This window comes from Mixophyes fleayi, chromosome 1, assembly GCF_038048845.1.
Source record: "Mixophyes fleayi isolate aMixFle1 chromosome 1, aMixFle1.hap1, whole genome shotgun sequence".
NCBI classification, from domain to species: Eukaryota; Metazoa; Chordata; class Amphibia; order Anura; family Limnodynastidae; genus Mixophyes; species Mixophyes fleayi.
Window position 1 is genome coordinate 67,980,578 of NC_134402.1, and position 27,501 is coordinate 68,008,078.

Genomic DNA, 27,501 nt, shown 5'->3' on the forward strand with positions numbered 1-27,501 from the left:
CACTTCTGTAAAGAAATCCAATCAATAAAAAAATGCAAACCTTTTAAACACAGAGGAATAGGTGCGGAGACTTACATGTGCAGCTTGTAGGTGTCTTTCAGTGAGTATTGGTTTGCAGGAGAGAGATGGAGAACTGAGAGCATTGTCTATGTCTTTGTCCAGCTGATCCAGTTTCATTATTAGCAGCACCATAGAATCCAGTCTTGAATGATCCTTGCCTTGTCTAAATTTCTAGGAAATACATTATGAGTGTTAACTTTCATTCTGAAGTCTCAAAAAATGTACAACAATAACAATGTCAAATATATAATTGTGTGCTAAAACCACTAATAGGTAATATAACAGACTCCTGGGGGTATATTTACTAAACTTCAGGTTTGAAAAAGTGGAGATGTTGCCTATAGAAACCAATCAGATTCTAGCTGTCATTTTGTAGAATGCACTAAATAAATGATATCTAGAATCTAATTGGTTGCTATAGGCAACATCTCCACTTTTTCAAATCTGCAGTTTAGTAAATATATCCCCTGAAATGTTCTGGATCATGCTAATCGTTAAAACATAAATAACAAGAATCATACTATACCAGTGATGGCTAACCTGTGGCGCTCCAGGTGTTGTGAAACTACAAGCCCTAGCATGCTTTTCCAGTAGATAACTAGCTGATAGCTGACAGAGCATGCTGGGACTTGTAGTTTCACAACACCTGGAGTGCCACAGGATAGCCATCACTGTACTATACCAATATGCTATGAATGCAGCCTTCCAAAGAATATTTGAATAGTAGAAATCAACAGTACACAGGTGGAATCAATTCTCACAGCATCAACTGTATTGTAGTTATTACTAGTAAGCACATGGCCCATTATGTCACCTCATCTTAATAGAGGCTTTGCTGATGAATTCTTAAAAACTGCCCCTCCCACTCTAACCTTTGATACATAATGTCTTCAATATAATTAGTTTATCATTTATTGACATAGCATTGCTTTGTTATGTAGCACTGTACAGAGAATATGTAATCATCCACATCAGTTGAAACTTTGTGGAGAACATACAAAGTCCACACATATAGGGTCGTGGTCGGAATTGAACCCATGACATCAGCGCTATGAGGGATCAATGCTAACCACAGTGCCACCATCCTGCTCACGTATACACATATGTCTAAAAGAATTTTAGATTATAATAAAATGTGTATTACTGCTGCATAACATCACGAGGAGTCAATGAGCTGGCACAACCTTTGTTGTCTTTGTAAAATTCCTTTTTTGTAAAATAAAAGGAGTCTTAAAATATCGTTGGTCCAAAAATCAAAAGTATTATACAGTATTATGCATCAGAAACAAAGAAATGATGCAAGCACAGGAAATATGTATATATCTAGAGATGAGCGGAATTTTAAAAGTATTCTGTGGAATACTCACCTCGTTCTGCATGTGGTCACAAATTTTTGCAGGTTTAACAGTAATGAATTTGGAGTTAAGTGTTCCCAGTCCTACCTCACATCAGACAGCAGAATAAATTGTCTGTCATCATCCCTGCTCTATTCATAGACTATGATATCAGCAAAATGCCAACGTACAAATACAGAGAGGAATAACATTCTGCTGAATGGTGAAGCAAGAGTGGATTGATGGACTCTGCCCATCTATTACATATAACCTCCACTCTGCACACTTACCTAAGTATTGTATGTTATATTTTGCTCACTGCTTTTGTGTAAAATACAGAATGTTTTTTTTATAAAAAATAAAAATGTTTTAGGAATCTCTACATTTATGTATGTATGTTTAAGATAATGGAATTTACAAAAAAGTGCAAAAGCTGCATCACCCGCGTACGTATTCCTCGCACTTGTATGTATTCAGTTTTTGACTGCCCCAATTTTACAGGGGCTGTAGCATTTTGTATCTTCTGATGGAGGGAGCTGGGTGGGTCAGGTGGTTCATTGCTGAGAATGGTCTAGGCCAGAGGTGGTCAAACTCAGTCCTCAACAGTTCATGTTTTCAGGAGTTATTTAAATTTCACAGGTGAGTTAATCTATTTTTCTGGGTCAGTAATTATCCCACCTGTTTCTACAATCGGAAAACCATGAAAACATGACCTGTTGGTAGCTCTTGAGGACTGGGTTCCACCACTTCTGGTCTAGGCACATGGATGTGCCTAGCTACGCACCTACATGCAAAAATGACATTTTTAATTTGCACCATGATTTACAGGAGGTTGGACTGCAGAGCATATTTCACACTATAAAAGGACTTGAATTTTAGAAGCCCCTGGAGATAGTGGAATCGGGCATTGTCTACTTTCAGTGGGACATCTTCTACCTCTTCCAGGCTCTCTTTATATGGGATAGAACAATTCTAGAGGCATGTTAACCACTGTTTGGAAAAACACACAAAAGTTATACGTGTAATAAACTAATTCCTGATGTCCCCTTAATTTAAGACACCACTGAAGCTCAACCGAGCAGAAGGTTAGGAGAACAATTGAAAAGAATGTAATTAATGATATTAATTTGGAATTAATAAAGCGTATTCCTAAATTGATAGTAGGATGGACTATTTCTACCATGTACATTATCAGGATAGACCCACAACCCTGCAAAAGCACTTCCTAGCCTGAGTCTGGGTGTGCATCTATTAAAGCGCTAGATCCACATATAGAAGCATTTGCGCAAATAAAAACCTCTGGTCTCCTGCATGTTTTGCTGTGTCATAAACAACCTTTAATGAATACAATATAAAAGATTCTGAGTACATATTTAATCATCTTGATTAGTTTGGTAGTTATTAGCATCAGTTCTCCCTTAAATAGAGGAGATGGAAAAAAAAGGAAAGCTGACCCAGAATTTTTTCCCATGGGCACTGGACACCTGCAAGGAATCAAAACATAAGATAATTTCAAAAAGCATCTGAAGTCATTATCTCTTCCCTCGCAGCGAGCCAAGTTCCAGCTTTGAAACACAGAGATTTCTTCCAGCAGAGTATTCATGTGACTAACATCTATTTCACCCTGACACGAGACACCTGAATCTCATACTTGCAGCATCTGTAACACACTATAAGCATGTTCTGTGTACATTAATTAATTGAGACCTTAGATTTTCATTTTAATAAAGATAATAAAGTGTATGTGTCATACATTCAAATATCCACCATAATATCCAAAAAAACATTCAGCAAGGATAGGACTGTACATAAAATAATGAATGGGATCTTCAGTGTCTCAGGTGGTTTTAGAGAAGCTTGAATATATCTAACCAGTTTGAAATTTAATTGATTTTTACTGAATCGATGGCCACAAACATGTATGTGACGTGGTACAATTTTTTGTTCAAAGTATGTGGCTCGTATTCACAATTTATGTTAAAATTGGTGTTTTTTATCTTCAAACACTATTTAACACTACAAACACTAATATAAGTAAAAAGTATTTCACCTGCGAACACTACTGTGTTGAAGTTCGACATTCACATGATCCATTTGCATTTGAGGTTTGTAGTTTGATAAAATGATTGAAATGTATCAATTAAGCTCAAACACATAGTAGAATCAGCTCAAACATGGTCAAACAGTCTCAATCATGGTCGAACCAACTCAAGCATTGTTGAACCTGTTTGACTTTTTCAACTTGAGCTTGATTTTTTTAATTGGTCAAAAACTGGAGAAATTCTGGCACATTTTAAAATTTATGTACTAATTCGTCAACCTGGTTTGAGAAACAATATCCATTTCTTGATGGTTTTTAGGTGCTAGGTGAAAATGAAATGATGTGTGCAACTTTCATAAACAATAAATTCTATTGTTTCATTACCACCAATCAGGGACTGATTAAGGGTTCAGGCTGCCCTAGGCTAATATGCTCCTAGTGCCCCCTCGCCTAGCCCATCAGGCTAATATGCGGTAGGTAAAACGGAACTTGTCCATTTAAAATCTGGCTTTATTCAACACTCCCCACCAATATTTATGTTCCTGTGTATCCAAAACCCTGATCCACTCGGCTTTTTAAAAGGGTGATGGACATGTTTGTCACTTATTATGTTTTTCATTAAATTGTATAGCAGAACGGAGGCATGAACTAGCGCTAATGGATGATGATGTGGAGAGAGAGAGGTAGGGGGATGTCACGCCTGCAGCTGTCGTCTTCCTTGTCTTTCCTACTTGTTAATCCTCAAGTGCTCACCCAAGGATGACTCATTGTCTTCAACTTTTACCATGGGAATACGTCAAGATTAAAACCTTAATACATATTTTCTTCCTACCTTGGAGAACAACTATTCTTAGAATTTAAAATTAATTTCAGTTTATACCTCTCCTGTCACAATTTTGCACACACAATCCCTCCCCCCACACACACAAAAAAGCCTTGCGCTGTAGGCTGCAGCCTAGTCAGCCTATTGGATAATCAGGCCCTGCCACCAACTGTAACCCCACCAGCTGCAGTAGCACCAGTGATTGACAATTAAACAACGGACTATATAGAGCAGAGTTTAAATGTACTGCAATGTCTGGGGGATTATACAATGCAGGTGTTCATTGCTAGAAGACGAAGACTGTAAAGTATCAGTTTGACAAAAGACATAGAATTCCTTCATGAATATCCTCAACCTTCTCTTGCGTGTTGTGTACGTCAGTGCTTTATGTAAAATACATTACATTTTTTACATGCATTTTTAAGGAATCCACAAAATTGTGCATACATAAATCACGTCTATTGCAGCTGTAATAAAAAAGCACATACAAAATAATTTGTTAGGTAATCATGTTTCATACTAGGGAGTATGGAGCATGCAAATGTCATAAAACACACACATGATACAGTACATGTATTTAATTTATTTCAATGAGTTGATTTACCATTACATACATGCATATACAGTATTGTTTGAATACACAAATAAATCAATTTCGTAACAGTTAACATTGTTGAAATTGGAACTTTATGGTCAATGTGAGCACCTTTAGTCAGGAACACTCAAGATCATTCAAATTTTTAGTAACAGGCAAATTGGAAAAAGGTTGAAAGTTGCAGAGGCAAAATAAGTCAGTCAGTCTTTTTAATGATAGTTATCATCCATTCATGGTTAAAGGAAGAATGACATTTTCCAGAATACAGAGGAAGGGAAAATGGTTAAAGGGTTAGCAAAGTTCTGAGATAGGTGCGTGTGTACCTAGCCTAAGGCAAGAAGGAATAGGGTCAAGAGTACAAGTTGTTATTTCATAGTTGGAAATGAGTCAAAACTGGATGTAAAGAGGGACAAAATCACAGGATGGAACACAAATCAGTTTATTAATAGAATTCACATTGCTTTTGAAGTCAATAAAGGCTTGTGAGGCAAGCTGGAAGAAAGAGGCAGGACAAGGGCACAGCAATGATTGAAATATGGAATGAGAGACAATTCATTATCATTAATGAGTGTTGTTTAATTAAACACACATCAAATTGAAATGTGGCAATAAACAATATTACAGTGAATGAAATCTGATTATGTGTGTGATTTCTTGAGTTTCAGCATTGTATGTGAAATGGTAAACAAGTGTGGGTGAGTTCAACTGAAACAGTAATTCATAGAGCAAGGTTGTAAAGGACATGAAAGTGAAAAGAAGAAAGCATAGAATTATAGAATCTATTAAAACACCAGAATCAGAATGAGAAAAGTCAGGAATGTTAGGGTGAAAAGTAGTTGCCATGACATTAATATGTGATACAATTAATTAATGTCCATTAATGACTTAATGCAACTGTTATTGCACCCACGTGCAAAATACATTTTTGAGTTGAGCTTTTTAAATGAGCCTCAAGATGAAGAGATTTTGTATTTAGGAGCTGTCCCCTGTTAGTGAATTGGTCGTTGAGGCTTTACCCGATTTTTTTCAGAGGTGCTAGTGACAGAACAGTAGACATTACATTCAGTGGGATGCCTTTTATACCAACGTGGCTCAGTTTATACAGGAGAGTGCATTTAAAGGGACAAATATACCAATATGTTCTAAACATTAAAAAGTAAAAATAAGATATATGAAATAAAGATCCGTCTTACTGAAGACTTATTTAAAACATAGATAAGTCTCAAATGACCTGTACTCTAAAATAAAATGAATGAGTGGTCTACAAGTGATAATAGATAGGACTTTTTTTTACCTCTGACATGAACATTCCCATCTTGGACCATAGTGTTTGCAAGGGGGAACTTTCTGTTGTGAAAAGGGGCATCCACCTTGTTCTATGCACCACAGACAACTAGATGCATTATAGGCAAAAAATAAAAATGCTCTTTGCTTCTTCCAGCTTCATATTTAACCTGTACTTTGTCATGGAATTAAAATTATTCAATACTGAATTCAGTAAATCTCTATTTTGTATCTTGGACTACTTATCTCTGCTCCATGCACACAATTTATAATCTGCAATATACTGTTTTCATCCTCATCTGACCACCTTGGAGTTTAGGACAAATATAAAAATGTATCCTTATCATCACCCTGAGGATGACTAAACAATTACAGTGTTACTATCCCAAGGTCCTCATCATTTAATTGCTATGAGTGGTCACTCGTACTTAACTGCAATTTATTATTACGAACACTTACTTATATTGTGCCAGTATACTCCACAACACTACGGCAACACAGTGGTTAGCACTACTGCCTCACAGCACTAGAGTCATGAGTTCCATTCCCGACCCTGGCCTTGTCTGTATGGAGTTTGTATGTTCATCCCGTGTTTGCGTGGGTTTCCTCCGGGCGCTCTGCTTTCCACCCACACTCCAAAAACATGATTGTAGGTTAATTGGTTGTTTACAAACTTAACCCTAGTCTGTGTGTTTGTGTGTGTCTGTGTGTGTGACATGCAGTCTCCATTTGAAACATTGGTGATACAAAATGGGTCGTTCTAAAGAAATCAGTGACTTCAAGCGTGCTACTGTGATAGGATGTCACCTTTGCAATGAGACGGTTTGTGAAATTTCATCCCTGCTGGATATTCCACGATCAACTGTAAATACACAAAATTAATATAATCTTGAGATTGCTCATCAAAATGGGTCCTATTAACGTATAGGATGAGACCTTGAGCTCATGCAAATTTCCCGTCCTTTTGAGTGTTCCCATTTGAACAGCAGGCAACACCCTTAAACATCTGCCCTCTCCACCACATTATCTAATTTTAATAATTAAATTCCACAAAAAGAAATCTTGTTTTACATGCAACAGTGCTACATACTTTTCAAGGAACACTCTCATGACACCCAATACGTCCCCTTGAGCAAACTTCTGCTCTCCACACCCACATCTTTCCTAATCAATTTTTCCAACTAAGTCCAATTAATGTGTTAATATCACATTAAGGGGCATATTCAATTGTCCATGGTTTCTGGCGTGGAAAAACTATTACCGGTATTACGATAATAGTAAGCCAGATTTCAGCTCGCAGCTCCCTGAGCCGCGAGCTGAAATCCAGCGAGAAAAGTACCGGAATACCGGTATTTACGCGCACTATTACCGTAATGATGGTAATAGTGCGCAAGGCACGTTAATTTTGGCTGTAACGCCAACAATTGAATATGCCCCTATATTTGTAATTGTACGTCTATATAAGTAATTTTGTTTTGTGCCAAACATCAGATGATAGGTAGTGGCACCTACAACAAGTACAGAAAACAGTTGGCGATAGTATAAAATATATAAGAAAAAAGCACATTTTATACCCTATGCAGTTCTGTTCATACAGTTATGTAGCAAATATGTTGCACAGTAATCTAAACTACTAATAGTCACAGTCATAGAGAAAATCCACAGACATATTCATTTAGTACATTCCAGGAAGAATGAGTGTCCAGGGAGTTGTAAGACATGTGACATTTGTGGATGCTTGCTGATTGGCTCCTGTTCGGTCTATGTACTGTGATTCTCCAGTGGCCGTTAATTATTATATGAATTATTGGTGTATTGAGGTTCAAGGTTGATTTGCAAATTAAAAAACTAATGATTAACTGCTGAAAATAAGCTGAATTGATTTGTATTATATAGGATAGACAGATAGATAGATAGATAGATAGATAGATAGATAGATAGATAGATAGATAGATAGATAGATAGATAGATCGATCACAGGCAGATGTGTGTGCATATTATGTTTCCTTGAAATTAAATAAGAAAAAGCACAGAAGTTTTTTTTAAAACCTTGAGCTTTATTTAATCACATTTGTCAATAAGGATCTTGTTTTTTTAAAGTCTTTAGTAAAAAGACTTCCCAGTAATCTGACCCAGTGAAAGGGTAATCTTTGTTGCTTAAACCTTTCACTCATCTTCTTCTTAATTATCTCCCAAAGGAGACTTTACTTTTTTGACCATGAGAAAACAATCCTAAAACATTTTAATTTGCTAATCTTACTTAAACTATGAACGACAAATCCTTGTGTTAGAATGTACTCAGTGCAGCCAGCTAATGGAGTAATCTTTTTACTTATTCAAAACAAACAATTTCTAGCAATATATTAAAAAAAACAAAAGCGAAACCTGAAATTGTATAATTGCAGTGAAACAGCATGAACAATCAAAATACTGTAAATATGGATGTGATACAAGATACACAGTCTAAATAACAGTGTAGTTTTCAGGGCATATAAATTATTAACATGGATTGTCTCAGTATACAGTATGTTTGGCCATTAAAATCTGTACAGTACTTAGTATTTTATGCTCCAATTATCCGTCTACAACTTTACTGTTTGGCACTGGTCTGATTTTTTTCACTAAAATACAATTTCCATGCTCAATGTGGTCACATGAGCATCCTGTTCAGGGTTCGTGTCATCTTGTACAAATGAAAGACGACATCACTAGGTATGTATGAAGTGGTCCCTCAGTGGACAATACATTATCGTGCACTATTCAAAATATGCAAATTGGATCACTGTCATTATCAGCCCTCACTTCTAAGGGTCTGATTTACAGTTGGACACATGACCATTTGAGCAAGGTAGAAAAGCAACTTCCATATCTTATACTTGAACCCACTTGAGCTTGAAGAAGCAGGTCCAGGGCATTCATGTTGAAGTTGAGTACAGTAGGGGCATTGAGACACACGTCAAGCTTAGAGATGTGTCTATGTTTGACTTACACGTATTTTTAAAATATGCCATTTAGGAGGCATATCTTTGACATCCCAAAGGCCTAGAGCAAGTTACAATGATCATAATGATGATGGGCACATTTTTTGGGCTGGACATATCTATATGCTACCAGCGGTTCCCTGGAGTGCCGCGGCCATCTCACAGGGCTACCGTGGCCAGGCTGGGGGATACTTGGGTAGAACCTAAGGGTGCCTCGAACTGAGAAAGTTTGGGATCCACTGCGCTAGACTTAAAATTACACATACCTTAAGATACATGCAACTCATGACACAGCCACAACAATATAAGTGTAGGATGCATTTTTTTGTTTAACTGTAAATCAGGCCCTAAATGTGTTAATCCATTCTAACTAAAATAAAAAATTGATTTATGTTCTTAAATAGGCAACTTATATGTTTATACTTCACCCCAATTTCCGAATGGTTAACTGATTACAATGAGCATTACCTTTTCAATGTCCATTAAGAGCCCCTATAATTACTGCCTTTTTTTTCAGTTTTATTTTATTAGTGAATGAGAATCACTGAAAGACAAAACTTATTTTGCCTTGTGTCTCAATACCTCAGGAACAGGCCAAAATAGAACCACTGCTATTGTTTTTGCTTCCTATAATTATGTATGTTTATCCCATAGCAGTATTTCCTCACTTATGTATCTCCAGTGAAGTTCACAGCTGTAGCACTTATTCCTTAAAGTTGTTGCTATTGTTAATATGTTTATATCAACATCTGTGCATGTTTTTAGTCTCTAAACAGGGTGCATAATCCACAAACAATTTCACATCTGGAAAAACACAGATATTGTTATCATGCAACAAGCTATATTATTATTTTTATGTTTACTTCAGCCTCTCCATAAATTTTAGACCTCCCATTAGTTATACCATATTTATTCCAAACTGCTGTTATTGACTGTTTAAGATCTTCAATTGCAGTAAAAGGTTTGTCGGGGGGACTTTTTGTTATCCCTGCCAATGTCTCTGTTTTTATATTGATTAGAGATGTCTGACTTGTGATCTCTGAACCAAAGAGTGGGCAAAATAAGTTTATTAATTACTTTAGAGGAACATACAAACCTAACCCATACACGTCACACCCAAAATGATGGTAACCAGTCCCTCATCCACAGGCTGATTTCTTATAGTAGAGAATGTGTGGCTGAGTGCCTACAATACACAACCATCCCTGCTACTACAAATTAGAAAAGCCCTCCCTTGACTTCTAAGTACTGGTGGTGGCTAGCAGTTATGGCCACTATGCCATCCCCTAGGACAACTTTAAAATGGAAAAACATTCAGAAAGGGCAGTTACCAAGTATATCTATTCCAGTGATGGGTAACAGGCAGGATTTGGGCCCCAAGTGGCCCTCCGAGCCATCACCTGCAGCTCCCAGCTCCTTCCTCTTTTATTGTCAGTTTTGTTAGCTTGAAACACTTGTTTAAAATGCCTGTTGGTATGCTATTACAGATAGGTGTCTCTCACCTTGATAAAACATATTGTTTTAATTTTTTACAGGGATTAAAGGTAATGTACCAACACGCGGCCTCCCAAGTATATCAGTTTGCCCCTGTACTATCCTGACTCAGCTTTTCTAGAGATCCTTGCTAATGTTAAATCATGTTCCGAACGCACAGGTGTCCTGCACTAGTGTCTGGCGTCAGTGCGCTCTCAATGAATTTTTATTTAAAGAGGCAATGTCGGGACCACGCAGGTTATTTGTTAAGAGAGGGGTCTCGACATTGCCACTTTAAATAAAAATTCATTGATGGCGCACTGAGGTCAGACACTACTGCCGGACACCTGTGCATTCAGAAGAAGCTCCCGTCAGTGTTTTTCTAGCATCGGATATGTGGACAATGGCTGATCAGGTAAGTCTGTGTATATTCTTGTTGTTTTCTTCTCAAATCGGTTTTCTTTTGTAGGTGTGCTCAGTGTCGCGTTTATCAGCATCGGCAACGCGTACTCCACCCATGGTGTCCCCCTCCTCTTTGTCTACACAACTAGATCCAAATGCACCTCTCATGGTCGGAACGATGCAACAAATGCTTGCAGCTCAAAATGTAGCGCTGACTACAACTATGAAGTCTGCCATCATGAAGCCCTATTCCAGGAACTGAACTCTCTTAAGGATATAGTAGCAGATATGGAAGACCGCTCTAGATGCAACAATGTTAAATTTAGAGGCATACCAGAATCCGTGGTCAACACGGAACTCCAATCTTATGTCCTCTCTCTGTTTCGCAAGCTACTTCCCTCTGCCATGGATAGAGATCGCCTCATAAACAGAGTCCATCGACTACCTAAACTGAGAACATGCACAGGCCCATCACCAAGAGACGCACTAGTTCGAATGCATTTCTTCCAGATTAAGGAACAGCTCCTATGAGCTGTTAGGGCTGTGGAAAATACACCAGTCCTGGCCGATTTTCAACTGTTTCCAGAGTTTTCTGCAGTAAGCATTCTCAAGAGACGTTCATTTCATATGGTAGCATCAGCTCTTCGAGACAACAACATACAAAACAGATGAGGTTCCCGGTAAGACTCATTGTTCAGAAAAATAATTCCAAGCATATTGTCTATACCCCGGAAGATGGCGAACAATTGTTGAATTGACATCCTATCTCTCTATCATCCGGATCAGCCCGGACTGGACTTGGCCGGAGAACTCTCTATATTTTTTCTAGTTAATATAAGTAAGGTTTTGAGGTCTTTTCTCAGCATCGGGCCTCCGAGCCTGGTCCCAGATATGTGCTATTCTTGGTTGGACCTATCAGAAGGACTCGTTGGTATAAGTATCATTTACAACATTGTTGACTTTTTTGTTTATATTGTTGCATCACTGTTACTACCTATGAGCCAGTTTGCCTTTGAGACACAAGACTCACTCATCTTGGACTACATATTTTACAAATTATATCTCATATTTTATACTTCTCACTCGATGCTAGGCTTTTCTTTTCTTGTTTATTTGCTTGTTTTGTTTTTCACTGGATTATAATCTTGTACCTCCTAACACGCTATGTGCATGATTGTCGTGGCCACGGAGTTGCTGACCAAACAGATGGGGTTGAGATTTAAGCCGGCGACATATAGTTGCACAGTACTAAAATACCTCTCCTCCCCCTCAGCCTGGCCTAGTCAGGCCGTCGAGCCGGTTCCCTGCTTAGATGCCACCAAACATTTGTTACTTATTTTTATGCAAATATTGACCTAATCCCTAATCATACTAGGCTTTATATCACATTATCTAGTTTTCCGTAATACATCAGGTGTTGACATATCCTCAACCATTACTAGAGTCTATCTGGATATTGTTTATTTGTTAAGATGACATTGGTGATAGGTCCTTTAGAGGCATAATTTTTCTCTCTACTTCTGTCCGGTGTGTCTTTGTGGATCTATTTACGTATTCCTAGACTTGGGTTGGGGTCACCTCTAATGTAGGCTCCACGCCCCCCTATTTTACTCATTTTGTTGCTCTCCTCCTAATGCGGCAAATACATAAGCCCAATTACTGGGTTAAGTTTGTTTTTTTCTTTCCTTTCTGTTTTTCCTCCACACCACTCCCCACCCCCTTCCTCCCCCCAAGAGCAGACAATATTTTCCTAATTGGATAAAAACCCACCTGCAGTCAACAATGCCCTCCAGTAGAGACTTCTGCACCTATGTATCCAGATTCTTATGGTTAAGTTATTCTCTCTAAATGTACGAGGCCTCAACTCTCCAAACAAACAACACCTGGCTCTCACAACTTTTTTTAAAAGCAGAGCTGATGTAGTGGCCCTCCAGCAGACTCACTTCTGCTCTAAAGCACCCCCTAAACTTAGGGATCAACATTACCCCACAAGCTATGCATCTAACATCCCGCTCAAGTGCAATTACATAGCAATCCTATTTGAATCTAATGTGGCTTTTACACTACACCAAAAGCTGGAAGACAAGCAAGGCCGATACTTAGATTTAACAGGCCTACTAGTCAATAAAAAGGTCACCTTAGTCTCCCAATATGCCCCCAATTCTAGAAAAAAAACTTTTTTGAAAACAGTATTAAAGGTGATTAAAAAAATCTGTATGGGCAGCTTGATTTTGATGTGTGATTTTAACCTAGTGCTAGATCCCCAAACAGATAAGACCTATTCCCCTAACACTACAGTTCACCCTAACACTAGTGGCCCTTCTTTTGCATTCCGCAGACTAATTGCAGAGTTCGACCTATATGATGCTTGATGGGCATTTGCACCAGGTGAAAGAAATTTTACATACCACTCACAATTACATAACACCTACTCCAGAATAGATTTAATACTTACCGACAAATGGTCCCTCCAACATTCAAAATTTGTGTCTATCCTCCCAATCACGTGGTCTGACCTTGCTCCTCTCCTTTGTTCATGTTGTCCATCTGCTCTCACGTGTCCTCCTAGATCGTGGAGACTGTCCGCCTCTCTTTTGACCTCTCCTGAGGGCAAATTAGCTCTCCAGGAATCTGTAGATAATTACTTGTCTACCAATTTGACGGCTGACACCTCTATTCTCACACATTGGTGCACCCTTAAGGCGGTGTTGAGAGGAACAGCCATACAAATGGGTGCCAGATTAAGAAGAGCTAATGTGTCTATACAACAAAATTTAGAGTCTAAAATTGCACCCTAGAAGCTAGCAATAGAACGTTTTCTTCGCATACAATTAAAAACGAACTGATTCAGCTCAGACACTAACTACAACAACTTCTACTGGCAGCACTCTCCTGTCTTTGCCACAAATTTTACACTACAGGAAATAAGGGAGATCAAATGCTAATGAGAAAGCTTCGGGTCCAACAAGCTAGAAATCGCATTCGCTAGCTCTCTGGCCCTGATGGTGTTAAAGTCTCGAACCCGAGAGACATCCCAAATATATTCGCGCACTATTATGCAGGCCTTTACAATCTGAAAGACGATCAGAATACCCCACAACCTTCCACCACTGATATACAAAATTTCCTCCAACATTTACATCTCCCTTCAATAAACTCAGATGACCCTCAGGCCTCTGACCCTGGACCTCAGATGATGTTATCGGTGCTATCAAAACTCTTCCAAGAGGTTAAGCCTCGGGCCAAGATGGTTACATTAACAATTTTTATACGTATTCCAGAAGGATCTAGTCCCTCTGCTAGTTGACATATTTAGTAAGGGCACGGCCTTTTGTGGGTTCCTCCAGAGATGTTGGAGGCCAGAATTGTAACCATCCCGAAACAGGGTAAAAATGCAACAGACTGCCGAAACTATAAGCCAATAGCTCTTTTCAATACAGATTTGAAAATATAGGCTAAAATGATTCCCTGTAGGATCAAGCCGCTCCTCCCCTTTCTCATCCATCCTGACCAGATGGGTTTTGTCCTGGGGTGCCAGGCATCAGACAACACGAGGAGAGTCCTAAACATACTTGAACACACCTCAAGACATGTGTCACGGTTACAAACAGGAGTAAAGCTAGGAGTCACGAATATGGTGAAAACACTCTGTTTATTTGCAGAAAAGTATAAATAGCAGGTAATCGAGAGCAGTAGTAAATACCAGGTGCAAGCTGATGCAGGAAATAATACGAATGTTCAGAAACCAGCAGGTAAACAGATAATGCAGGGAAGCAGGAGGTATGAACAGGTTCCAAGCAGGCATGAACCAGAGGAGCAAGGCAGGAGGAAGAATCCACAGGTTGCAACAAGGATATGACATCACAGGATGGGACAACAATAACCAGCAATGTGTGCTGGGAGTGACAGGTATATAAAGGGAAAACCACACCCAGGTGCATGGGATAATTGGTGAACATGAAGGTTAACCCCTAATGCACACAATAAGGCACAATAGCAGCACCTCTGGTGAATGGAGGTACTGCCAATACAAATACAATAATAAGGACAAAAGTTATCTTATTTGTAATTAAATTAGAAAATCTTTGGAGAGTTTTATGTGTTGATTTTGTAGATCAGCGCTATGAATTCCCAAATAAGCCCATTTCAATTCTATGATGTCAGATGTGTTAAATGTGAAATGCCAAAGGGTAGATTTCTCTTTATAGCTTTATATATGTGTGTAGTTTATATTAGATACTCTTCTCATTTGCATTGCAGCTATTTGATTCACTGTATATACTGATATAGAAAAGCCTCCTTTTTATTTTCCTTTTAATAAATCATTTGATTGCACATGTATGCTGCTTGCATATCTAACACAATACATGCACATATTATCATGACCAATAAATATTAGAAGAATATTTTTATACAACATACAATTCACTGCAAATTAGAAATGTGTCAAATCGCATACTAAAAACATAAACAGTCATTACATGAAAGAACCAATTCTTTCATGAGCTGCTTCATACAGCAAAAATGTGTTTAGCATCTGCTAATATTTCCACATCATCTAAAAGTTAAAAATTACCTACATGCATTAATCTCTTTATACAGTGTATACTAATTCACAACTCAATTAAGTGATCACTTTTTGTGACAGTCAATTAGTGAGTTATTTATTGTGTGTGATGGTCTGTTCATTCTGGGAGTTGACCTTTGACCGATTATGGCCGGAAACATAAAAAGTGTCCATGGACGATCAATGTTCTTATGCTAAGAGTATGAACAGTGAAAAACATATTTGTTATTTTTCAGCATCAATGTGTTGACCTACAATGAGTTACAGTTCAGATATTAACTCAATTCCCCAAAGCGCAATACAGAAATTGTTAGTCTTACAGCTGCAAATTGAAACAGATCAGCTATTTTATTCACTGTTCCTTAAGTACAATATAACAATCATAAACCTCAATAGACCTTTAAATATGTACACCATCTGTGATCTTGTATATAGTAGATGTAACCATTTGACAACATTTACAAAAATACACCTTTGTTTTTTGTATGCAGTGTAGGACATAGAGTGTTTACCCTCAATAGACAGGATATAAGAAATACAATCATTGTGTAGAAGAAGCATTAATACCTCTGTTAGGACACTGATGTGTAGCAAATTAAGGCTGATATTTGTCCTTTGCGGAATTAGCATACAGGGCGTACTACTAACAAATGCTCTACAAGGCAAATGAAGCCAGATGAATGTATTTTTGTTAGACATCTTTAATCTATATGCTTAGGCATTCTACATGTGATACATTATTACACAGTAACCCGTGAAGCTTAGATGCTTCCCATAAATACATCTTTTAATCGGATGACAGTTTCATTTTATCTCAAGACTATCCTTTGTCAACTTTGTGCCACTCATTTAGTCCTGCTGCCCACATCAGTCTGCATTCTGTTTATTATCTATTAGGAATTACATTTCTTCTGCTTAGATAGATTCAGCATTCAGTCAGGATAGGATAAATGCACCCATGCTGTTTAGTTGAGTTGGAAGGTGTGATGTGTTAGGGATATAGAGCGAAAGAATCAGTTGCTGCTTTGGGGCCAGTCTGAATATTGACTCTATTTGCTCCTAGGAGAGTTCCATTTACCACCCGGGGAGTGTAATGTTTAGGGTCAGAGGTCTTTTGGCTTAAGAGTGGAGTAATGAATTATCATCTCTCCTACTGTTTGGTATTCAGTGGTTATACTCTATGGGTACAATTTTCAGAATCTACTGTATAAGCATAGTACTAAACCTTTGCAAAGTTGTCTGTATTGCTCTATGATTCATCATCATCATCATCATGATGATGATGATGATGATGTATTGCTCTATGATTATTTAATTAATTCATTCATTCATTTTTATTTAATTTGTTTTATTTCATTTTGTTTGATTAATAAAAATACTGCTCTGTGTCATTAAAGTTTTTGCCAAGTTAAACCGTGGCACCCATCTTAAGCAATAAACCTATTTTGAGCCCAGCTCACCGACTTCTCTGTTGTGTATTATTCTCATTCGCATAAATGTGAATTCTAATGCTCAAGACATTGAACAATAAATTGTAAATAAATGTGTCTGGATATCTGAAAACCCTTCGTGTTTTTTAACATTTTTTTTTTACTTTTTTACTTTAAATTTTACTATTTCAATTAAAAAAAAAGCCATACATAAAAACGAAATGACACATTATTTTAAAACACTTGCACACACATTTCACGTCTTATCCAGTAAACATATAAGTAACTTTGATGATTATGGTGCCCCCAGCCTACCACAGCATTATAAAATTATCACACTACAATCTAAGCAACCCCCATAGAGGCCTGAGGAGATTCGACCCACAGATTGCTCTCTTAAACTTATGTTGGCAGTTCATGGAGAGATAATTGAGCTCTATAAGAACCACAACCTTATTAATCTACTGTTACTACTTCTATGATGCAGAGGGAGTTTCCAATTATTCCAACTATTTTATATGCATAAAAAGCAGTCATACTATATTACCTTTAGATAGTTAGATATTATTAACCAGAACCAGCAGGCAGAGACGAGGAGACACATGGCATCTGGAATGTGTACCAATGTCTATAAATCCCAGACTACATAAATCCCTGGATGTATAATAAACATGGTGTATCCTGAGACTTGCTCCAGGATCTCCTCCCTCCTCCCTGTGCTCATCAGTAAGTCCCAACATCAACTTCTCATGCCCCATTCTACAAGGGGGAACAAACACTGGGGCATATTCAATTAGCTTTCCCGCTCGCGGTAACATGCGTTACCATAAAAAGTACGCAGTATTGATGGTAATACAGTAGCGCAATAACACAGATTTTCCTTCACAACCCTATGGGGTGCGCACGGAAATCTACGTTATTGCGGTACTGTGGATTACCTTTGTGGCCCGTTCTAGTGCATTACCGCGGACGGAAACCTAATTGAATACCCCCCACAGAATCTATATAACTCAACATAAAACATGCGAGTTAGTGCCTTGAGAAAGTAGATGGTCCTCAGTCCAGAGAAGATATAACTAGACAGAAATTAGGGAAATGATCACTATGAATGCGTCTGTGCTGTAAGTAGCAAAATAACACAAAATTAAACTTAGCGCAGAGAAGCACAACTGCCAGATCCAGTATGTCGTCTAGCTGTGTGAACCCATAATCACTCTATGTAGCTATATTTGACCAAGAGGTAAGCTCACTCGATTTTTAGTTGACCCATAATGGTGTTGCACAGGACCAATAGGGGGAAGTAGAGCAGAAGAGCCCACGACCACTATTTCAACACACACAATTCATATAGCTAGTCAAACATTCCACCTGGACTTTAGCCCTGAAAACCAAGTTTATCAGTGATCAATAGGAGCAATAGACTGCTGACTCCACTGTAGTGGCTAAATTATGCAGTTAAGGGCACAACCACCATTGGCATGTACTGTAACTACTGACTGGCACAAAAGTAGAGTTCAGAGTTCACTAAAGCTAGGCTAACATCTCTAATGCTGTCACCTGTAATATAATGGGAGATGGTAATATATGCTAGGAGAAGTGTGAAACTCCTCTTGTCCAAGTCAGACAGTAAGCGAGGGAAGCAATGCGATGGAGAATACACGTAGGTAACAAAACTGGGGAGTTCTGGAATGCATATTAAACTTCTCCAAGTTGATGCAAATTGGAACCTACAGGGGTAGATTGATTCAGATCGATAACTTGTCTTCTAATTGCTAAACAAATGGGGAAATAACAAGTGTAGGGAAAAGAGGTCCATAAAGAATACTACATAGAGATATTTAAAACAGTTAACAGTCAATCCACTGTAGCGTAGTCTCAGAACGTACACCCTAAATTCATTCCCATCTAGTGGGAAAATATTAGATTTTGAGCAATGAACACAAATAATTAATTATATTCTAAACACCGTAACAGGCTCCAAAATGTTTTGAGGTGGAGCAGCCGGACTCTCCGGATAAGGCAGCATGTTGATTATGATGAAAAGATCTGTGTTTCCTGTAACTTAGTAGCATTAGCCTGCTAATGCAGAAGATACTTATTTGTGGATTCTAAGCAGTTGGGCACAAGTGTTCTGCACAGAACTCCCTTATCATTTTGTTCCACCTAGAGTTCCCGTATCATTTTGGAAGAGTGCTAAAGGGATTATGGGACAGAGACAAGGACAATTGTTTTATAATTAAAATATGACTCTGCTGCAATCTTAGAACCACTGTCATCGAAACTATAAAACTACAAACAATTAACAAATTATGGAAACTCAGCAGTCAGAACTCAGACCTCATTTGGATTCTTTTTACTATCATATAAAATGTTTAATGATATGTTCAAGCTTATTATATACATCAGTGCAGACTTATAGTATAGGACTTTAAATGAAAGGAGGGTTAAATTAACACAAGTAGGAGATTATATGGGAAATGTCTTAAACTTGGCATCATCTCAGTGCAATGAGTAATATATTTCCACTCTTTAGAATTACAATATTCCATTCTTAATGTCTGGCTTGTAGTAATTACACAATCTCAATAGCAGCAGTTTTGTTATAATTATTTCAACAAGACATTGGGGTAAACAATATAAAACATTTAAAAATGGAGCAAGCTTTTTACATGTCCCCATTTGTTCTGAAATAAAAAAAAAACAATATATATGTTTATCGTAAGGCTCTTGGAAGCATACAAGAATTAATATGTTTAGTTCACTTTCTAGTGAACACAGTGCAGGGTAAAAAATTACCTGTTGGTACAGGTAGGGGTAAAGCTACCGCCATTCATGGGTGTGCAGCGGCTATGGGCCTCTCTTCACTCTTGGGTCCCATAGCCACTGCATCCCCTGATGCACTGACACTTGAGGTGCCAGAACAATGCCATACTTCACTTGAGGTCCCAGAACAATGGATTCCAAATGGCTGAGGACTAAAACCCTAAAGGACCAGGGTGTAGTTATAAAGAGAATAATGCATAAATAAGTCATGTTGCTAAAGAATATAATGAGGACGATATTATTAAGTTTGCATTGACAAAATTAAGCATTGCAACACAATCATCAATCTATATAGCACCACCAATTCTGCAGCGCTGCACAGAAAATATTGTCATTCACATCAGTCCCTGCCACATTGGAGCTTACAGTCTAAATTCCCTAACACACACTAGTGTTAATTTTGTCAATTAATCTATCAGTATGTTTTTGAAGTGTGTGAGGGAGCCCACGCAAACACAGGTAGAACATACAAACTCCACACAGATAAGGCCATGGCCCCAGTGCTGTGAGGCAGAAGAAGTAACCACTAAGCCACCATGCAATCAGGAGCGATATGAATAAGAGCTGTGAGCACTGTAGTCTTATTTACATAAAAGATATTATAGTCGGTGATAAAAACATCTTTAGTGGAATGATCCAACCTAAGGATGTTGTATTATTTATTTTAGGTTTGTACCCTTTAGAATCACAACATTTAATTATTTCAATAGTGCTTAATTTTTTTAAAGATTGTCTTATCTCAAGGTTAGAAATGTTCAGGCTTGTAAAATACAAAGCATTTGACCTATGTCTGTGTCCACACTTGCTGACTATTAATACAGTAAACATATCGGCAGTTATCCCATTTGTGCACTGGCATCATCTAATTTTAATATATTGTATCATTTATTATAGGTTTGTTAATCCTCTCCCTTAAACACATTTTCTTTTAAAATAGAGCTTAATTCCTCCGGGTGCTTTGGTTTCCTCCCATATGCCAGAGGCACACTGGTAGGCTAATTGGCTACTAACGAAATGAAACATGTGTGTGTGTGTGTGTGTGTGTGTGTGTGCGTGCGTGCGTGTGTGTGTGTTTGTGTTAAGATATAAAGATTGTAAGATCCACTGGGACAGGCACTGAAGTGAATGATTATTATTCTTTATAAAGTGCTGCATAATATGTCTTGCAATATAAAAAAATTAACACTAATAACAATAAAAATAATAATAATAATAATAGTAATAACAAAAATAGAGACACTGATTCTGTTATTGTCCAACTCATATAATAAGATGCATGATTTTGAAAAATAGCGTTCAGTTATGTGGATTTAACTAGCTGACCATATCACAAATGAAAAGGAGAAAAAAAGTAACAAGATTTAATTTAAAGCCCTAAAGAACCAGGGTGGAAGTAAACATAGTTTCAGTAGGGGGCAGTGTGTTTTTATAACATTCATTTTGAAATGTATAGTCTTGTCAGGTTTGTATAGTAGAGAAAAAAAATGTCATTGTGAAGCATTCTGCTTTTATTTTAATCCTTACATGAGTAAGAATAATATGGTTTCCGAATGTATATTTAGTAAGCTCATAAAGCTGTCTGCTTTCTAAGAAAAGGACTTTGATAACCTTTTATGAGGTCATAAACAAATATTATAATAGATCTATTCCCATTTATGGCCTTTGAAAATGATGCAGAGAAATGGTCTAGAGAATGTTGGCAGCCTCTGAACATCCTAAATAAATGCTGCCAAAAATGTATAGATGGTAAATGTGGTTTAAGGTGATACATTACTGTAACGTTCTGGCATACACTCCTAGGACATACATTTTGAAGTAATATTTTCTCTTAAACAATGATGGATTATGTGATTTTCTAAAGAATTAATATATTTATGTCAAGCTCAAATAGTGAAAAGATAACACAAAATAACACGATTAAAGTGTACAAACGCCTACACACAATGAAGGCAGCCATTTTGTGGATAGAAGCATTATTAACAGAATTGCAGCGTCATGTAATACCCCGCTACACGATGTCGAAGTCAGCAAATTGGATAAAGTCATTTCAATTAATATCGAGCAAACTTGGTTGTCTTTGTCTGAAAATATTCGTAGAGCACGCTACGGCGTGGAAGGGCATGTCCAGCCGCAACACGTGGCAATAACAGTTTTACACTTTTGTATACATTCGCACAAACACACACATTTGTAAATAGTACACATTAATTGTAGTTGCAACACATAGTTATTTATGTCGAAATATAGTAGTGTTTATGTGTAATACTATAAGTTATATGCATATTAGTAATACATATGGTACAGGTTAAAGGAAAGGTGTCATGTCTGGTATCATATTAATCCCCTTTACATCAGCAGCTGTCCGGTTCATTCGGCGAAGATATCGTACATTGCATACTCTAGTTATTGATGTTAGGGAATAAACCTTTAATATAATGCTGACTATAAAATGCTAATGGACTAGTTGAAACTGGAGTCTACGGAACACATCCCCTGGAGAGATGACCCCCACCTTTGGATTCTTTAGTTTGAACTAGCCTATGATCTACAACCCCCTGGACCTTTCTGAAGCCTGGACCAATAGAAGCAAGCCACACCATCTGCATTGTTTTACTGTATTTCTGTTTGCATATAAGCAGGAGCTTTTCATCTAGTGTTCAGTCATCTTGACCACAGACTTCAGACCTGAATGACTGTTCACTGGATCCAGAGCGCCTGCGATAAGTAACGGCTGTACTTATTATTATTTTGTTTGAATTATTCTGCTACTTTTTTTTTTTAACATTTATCTATTTTTAAACTTTTGACAGCCGGCGGACCTCCAGCTATATAGGCAGGGCAGTGTAACAGTGATGTGTTTACTCATCACGCAGCTAGGACACACAGGGAGAGTTTCCTAAACATGGGAGAGTTATCTAAACACGGGAGTGTATGACATTGCAGCAAATCGCCAGAGATGAACAGGGATTTTGAAGATCAGAGTAAAAATTGCAGCTTAATACATCTGGCAACTTGGGGACTAAAATCGCGGGTTATCACCTGCAATTTGTCGCGATTTAAAAACGCTGAAAAATTGGAGCTTGATAGATTTAGCCCCAGGTCTTAACTATTAAGTAGTGACTCTGATTTTATTTCCTATTTTATTTTATGAAACTTATTTGTGCAACATATTGCATGTCTTGTTATTAATTTTTGTAATGAAGCCTTGGAAAAAAAAATTCAGATTAAATAAATTTAATCTAACGTATTCTCTGTGATTCTTTGTGAGCATATGAAGCCCAGGGGGACTAATGTTACATGTGTATGTGATTTAAGTGTGAAACATTAATAAGCGGTTTTGGTGAATGTAAGGACACCATTATAAATCCTTTGTGGTGGCAGAAAAGGTGTATTCATTGCTAAGTGACGCTAGTCACGGCCAGTTGTTCAGATTGCTGTATCTGGGACAGGCTGGGCGTTCATGATTCCCCCCAATAACACACATATATCAGGAAGCTATTAATGCCTACTGTACATAAAATGTATATTTAGAGTTGATATTGATTGCAAAGACATGTTTTAGCATGTGTATACTACCGTCCTCACTATCACTCTGCACTTACACCTGCCCTATCTCAAGTGCAGGTGATACAGCTAAAAATCACGTACCTTGCAGACACCCACAGCTTGCATTGAATGGATGGGTGTGCGCTCAATCTTGGCACCCCCTTCCTGTACATTGACTAAGAGAATACTCCCCTTCCCTCCCCGCTGTTGAAATCATAAGTTGACGGAAGTGAACCTTGCGTTCAAAGATTACATGCACTGGTGAATAGTTTATTTCTGAGCATGTGCAGAGCAATTTTATGCAACATACAAAAAATGTCAGCATTTATGTTCCTTATTGAACCAGGCCTCTTATTGCTTTTATGCTCATCTCCATTTAGGACTAGTCTGTATACACGCCTACTGATTTGATCAGACTTTGTGTTTAAAAGTAGTTTAATTGTATTCCTAGTTTATATCACAATTTTGCTATAATGAATCTCTACTTCCCTATCTGGAGCAATATGGGAATGAGATGTGAGCACTGTAGGCTTTTCATAGATACTCTCCATTCTCTTGGATTCAGATTCTGGCACTTCCAAACATTAAACACAAACCCATATAAATACAAGTATTTTATGGTTGAAATGCAGATATAGACTGAGTCAATCATTTTCCACATCATATAAGGAAACATGATTCTGACAGAAAAAGTTCAGCAATATGGGTTTTAAGTAGAAAAGTTCACTGACCCCTGTGTTTTGGTTTTGGTTTTAGATCTGTATTAAGTTCACGTTTTGATTTTCGCGAAACCGCCCTCTCATGTTTTGGTTTTAGATGGGTTTTTTTAAGAAAAATTGCAAAAATATGCTAAAATCACAGAATTTTTTTGTTCCGACATTATTATTAACCTCAATGACGCTAATTTCCAGTTATTTCCAGACAATTCTGACCACATCATAGATCACAATATTATTTTCATACACTTTCAGACAAAGACTGAAGCGAGCTGGCTAGATGCTAAGTGACAGAGCAACAACACAAATACACGGCCGTTCATAGCACATCTAAGAAACATTGCCACACAGCAGTGGCTGAAAAGAAAAGTAGTGCAAGATGGAATTGTCCTTGGGACTTCCCACCTGCATGTTAAAAAGCTTCAACAAATTTACACAGAAACAGAAGGGATAGCAGGTACAGTTTAACAAAGCAAGCGACAAGGAGTGCAACATTTGTGTCTGAAGTGCTTGGTTTGTTTGGGCCCCCCACAAAACAAGCTAACAATTGGCTTAAGGCAGCTAAGCTAACAGTGTTGTCAATGAACTGTAAGACTGCAGCAAGAGGCTAGTTAGCGCAATGGCAGAAACACACAGCAGTTTATATCACATTTAGGAAACATTGCCAGTGCCACACAGTAGTGTCAGGAAAGAAAAGTGGTGCAAGATGGAATTGTCCTTGGGCCCTCCCACCCAACGTTAGGTTGGATCTTAAAAAGGACATGCACAGTTTAACAAACCAAGCACTTCAGCGACAAGGAGTGCCACGTTTGTGGCTGAAGTGCTTGGTTTGTTTGGGGCCCCCACAAAACAAGGTAACAATGGGCTTAAGGCAGATAAGCTAACTGTGCTGTCAATGAACTCTACAGTGGCAAGATGCTGTTGTCATCATTTTCAGCCTCATCCTCACCCTCATCAGTGTGTTAATCTTTCTCACACAATATTAACTCATCCCGCTGGAATCCACCATTACAGAAGTCTCTGTAACTAAAAAGGTAAGAAACAAAAATGTAAAAAAAAAGCTTTTACCTTTTTAAAGAAAAAAAAATCTCTTTAATGAAGGTGAAACTTCACTGTAGAAAAAAACATAAAATTGCCAACATGCCACTATACCCAAAATATTAATAAGCATTCCAGAATCAGCTAGCTTCCTTCTCTCAGCTAGATCCCACCACCTGCAATCTACACTCTCATCATCCTCACTCTCATCCTCACCCTCAGTGTGTACATCATCCTCACACAATACTAATTCATCCCCGCTGGAATCCACCATTACAGAAGTCTTTTGTTAGGAACCCCTCCTGCCGGCACGACACAACCCGGAGTCTACTCTGCCAATCAGGTGTTCACTGGAGCCCCTGATGGTGGGGACAGACTGGGCTGCAGACTGACAGAGGGTCGTGAAGTGCGTACCGGCTGGGGAGAACCCAGGTAAGCAGAGTGGATTCCAAGCAGAGGTCAAGGGCAGGCAGCAGATAGCAGATCCGATAAACAAGCCGGGGTCAGGGGTCACGAGCAGACAGGATGGTTGGTATACAAGCCAGAGGGCAGGGTCACGAGAAACACAGGCAGGGTCAAAATCCAGGCAAGGGGTCATACACGGGTAGTCAGTAGAATTTTTAAGACACAGGAACAAGGCACAGAGCAGGTCAGCAGACTGGAACAGAAACTATAACCGGCAATGAGGCAGCAGACCTCATTGCCTTAAATACAGGCAGGACCAATCAGGGCTGTCCCTGAAACATACACAGTTGCAGGCTAATGTCCTGTAGTTCAGCCCCCTTCATTCAATCAGCCCACAGGCTATCTATTGCGCGCATGCACCCGGCTTCTAGGAGTGCCAGAACACAGCGCTACTGAAGAGGCGTCCGGCCGTTGTCTTGACAACGGTCGGCGTTGAAAGGGAAGTGACGTCCCGGTCATCATGGTGACGGCCGGGACGCTGGGGCAGACAGGAAGCGAGCCGCGGCGGCTGTGAGTACCGCCGCGGCTCGTGACATCTTTGTACTTTAATGTAATTGCCAGCAAAGGCCTTCCTCATGGAATTTCATTTTGACGATCATCATCTTTTTCTCATTTTTAGGAAGTAGCCTCCTACGCCGATGGCCGACAAGGTTCCCGGCTGTGCTGAAACCTTTTTCCGAGTACACACTGGGAGCTTAGGTATTGCAAAGTGAGTTTGTACATGGGTCTCCAAATTGCCTTTTTTTCCTCCCAGTATGTAAAGGGGCTTTCTGACATGTCTATTTCTATGCTATTGTTAAAATAATCCTCCACCATTCTTTGAATGTTGATAGTAGGATCAGGTGAAGGTAAGGCAGAGGTGCCATGATTTTTGGGCAATTCTTTTAAACCAGACCTGATGTGAAAATGTTCTGCTGACTCATCTGCATCATCCCTGGGTGTCTTGGAAAAGTTTAGTTTTTTCCTAGCAGCAGTAGCCTGAGAAACTGAAGGAGGGGATGCCGTTGTGTCACATATCCCTTCAGCTGTCAACTTGCTCACCAGGGGCCTGATTCATTAGCGTTCTTATCTGCCGATTTTGTATGGATAATCCAAAAATCCGCTCTGCGCATACCCAGAAGAGGGAGATAAGAAGGTAAATCCATCACGTAAGATTTTTCTTAAGTTAAGATCAAAATCCTTCTTAACTTCACTTAAGAAGCTCTCCGAAATCTTAAGAAAAAAGGGCTGGGAAAGGGCGGGGAATGGGCGGATATGGGGTGGAGATCGTAGTGACTTAAGAAGAGTAGGCATTTACCTCCGGATCCGTCGGATAGATAAGAAGCAGTACTTAGCGTTTTTCTTAAATTCATGCTTAACATTTAAGGAAACTCGGGGTCATGTTTAAGTCCAAAAAAGCTATAGCGGCAGTGCTGAATAACAACACTAAATAGTTGAAAAACCATTGTTTGTTTAAAATACCCCTACTCACAACTTAATATGCACAACATACATCTTAATACACTTCACTCCTAATAATTTTTTTTTTCTTTTAGATTACTGTCAAACATTAAACAATGTACTATTTTATTAAAAAAAACATATTGGATGCACAGTTTTAATAAATTATAATGTGAAGTGGTTGATGTGTAATATCGAATAGTTAGCCTTTATCTTGTTTGTTTTTGTTTTTTACGGCTAATAATACGCTAGTATAAATAGAAGCCATTACAGTTCCATTTGTACATAAAATCAGATCATATAAATCATGCGTACTCTTCCATAAGTGACACATAGGAGAAAACCCACACAAACATGGGGAGAATATTTAAACTCCACAGAGATAAGGCCGTGACTCAGGATTCATTCTCATAACTCCACTGTTGGAAGATGGATTATCTAGCCACTAAGGCAACATGCAAATGAAAAAAATATTTGCATTAT

General features: G+C 38.3%; 1 protein-coding gene across 2 annotated transcripts in view; it reads right to left on the reverse strand.

The window, feature by feature from the left end:
- DLC1 (DLC1 Rho GTPase activating protein) overlaps positions 1 to 27,501 on the reverse strand; it is a 393,767-nt gene that overhangs the window by 283,377 nt on the left and 82,889 nt on the right. For both annotated transcript variants that reach the window (XM_075196165.1, XM_075196158.1), the window contains exon 3: positions 76 to 231. In XM_075196165.1, the coding sequence (XP_075052266.1) occupies positions 76 to 231 (156 nt within the window). The remainder of the gene's footprint in view (positions 1 to 75; positions 232 to 27,501) is intronic.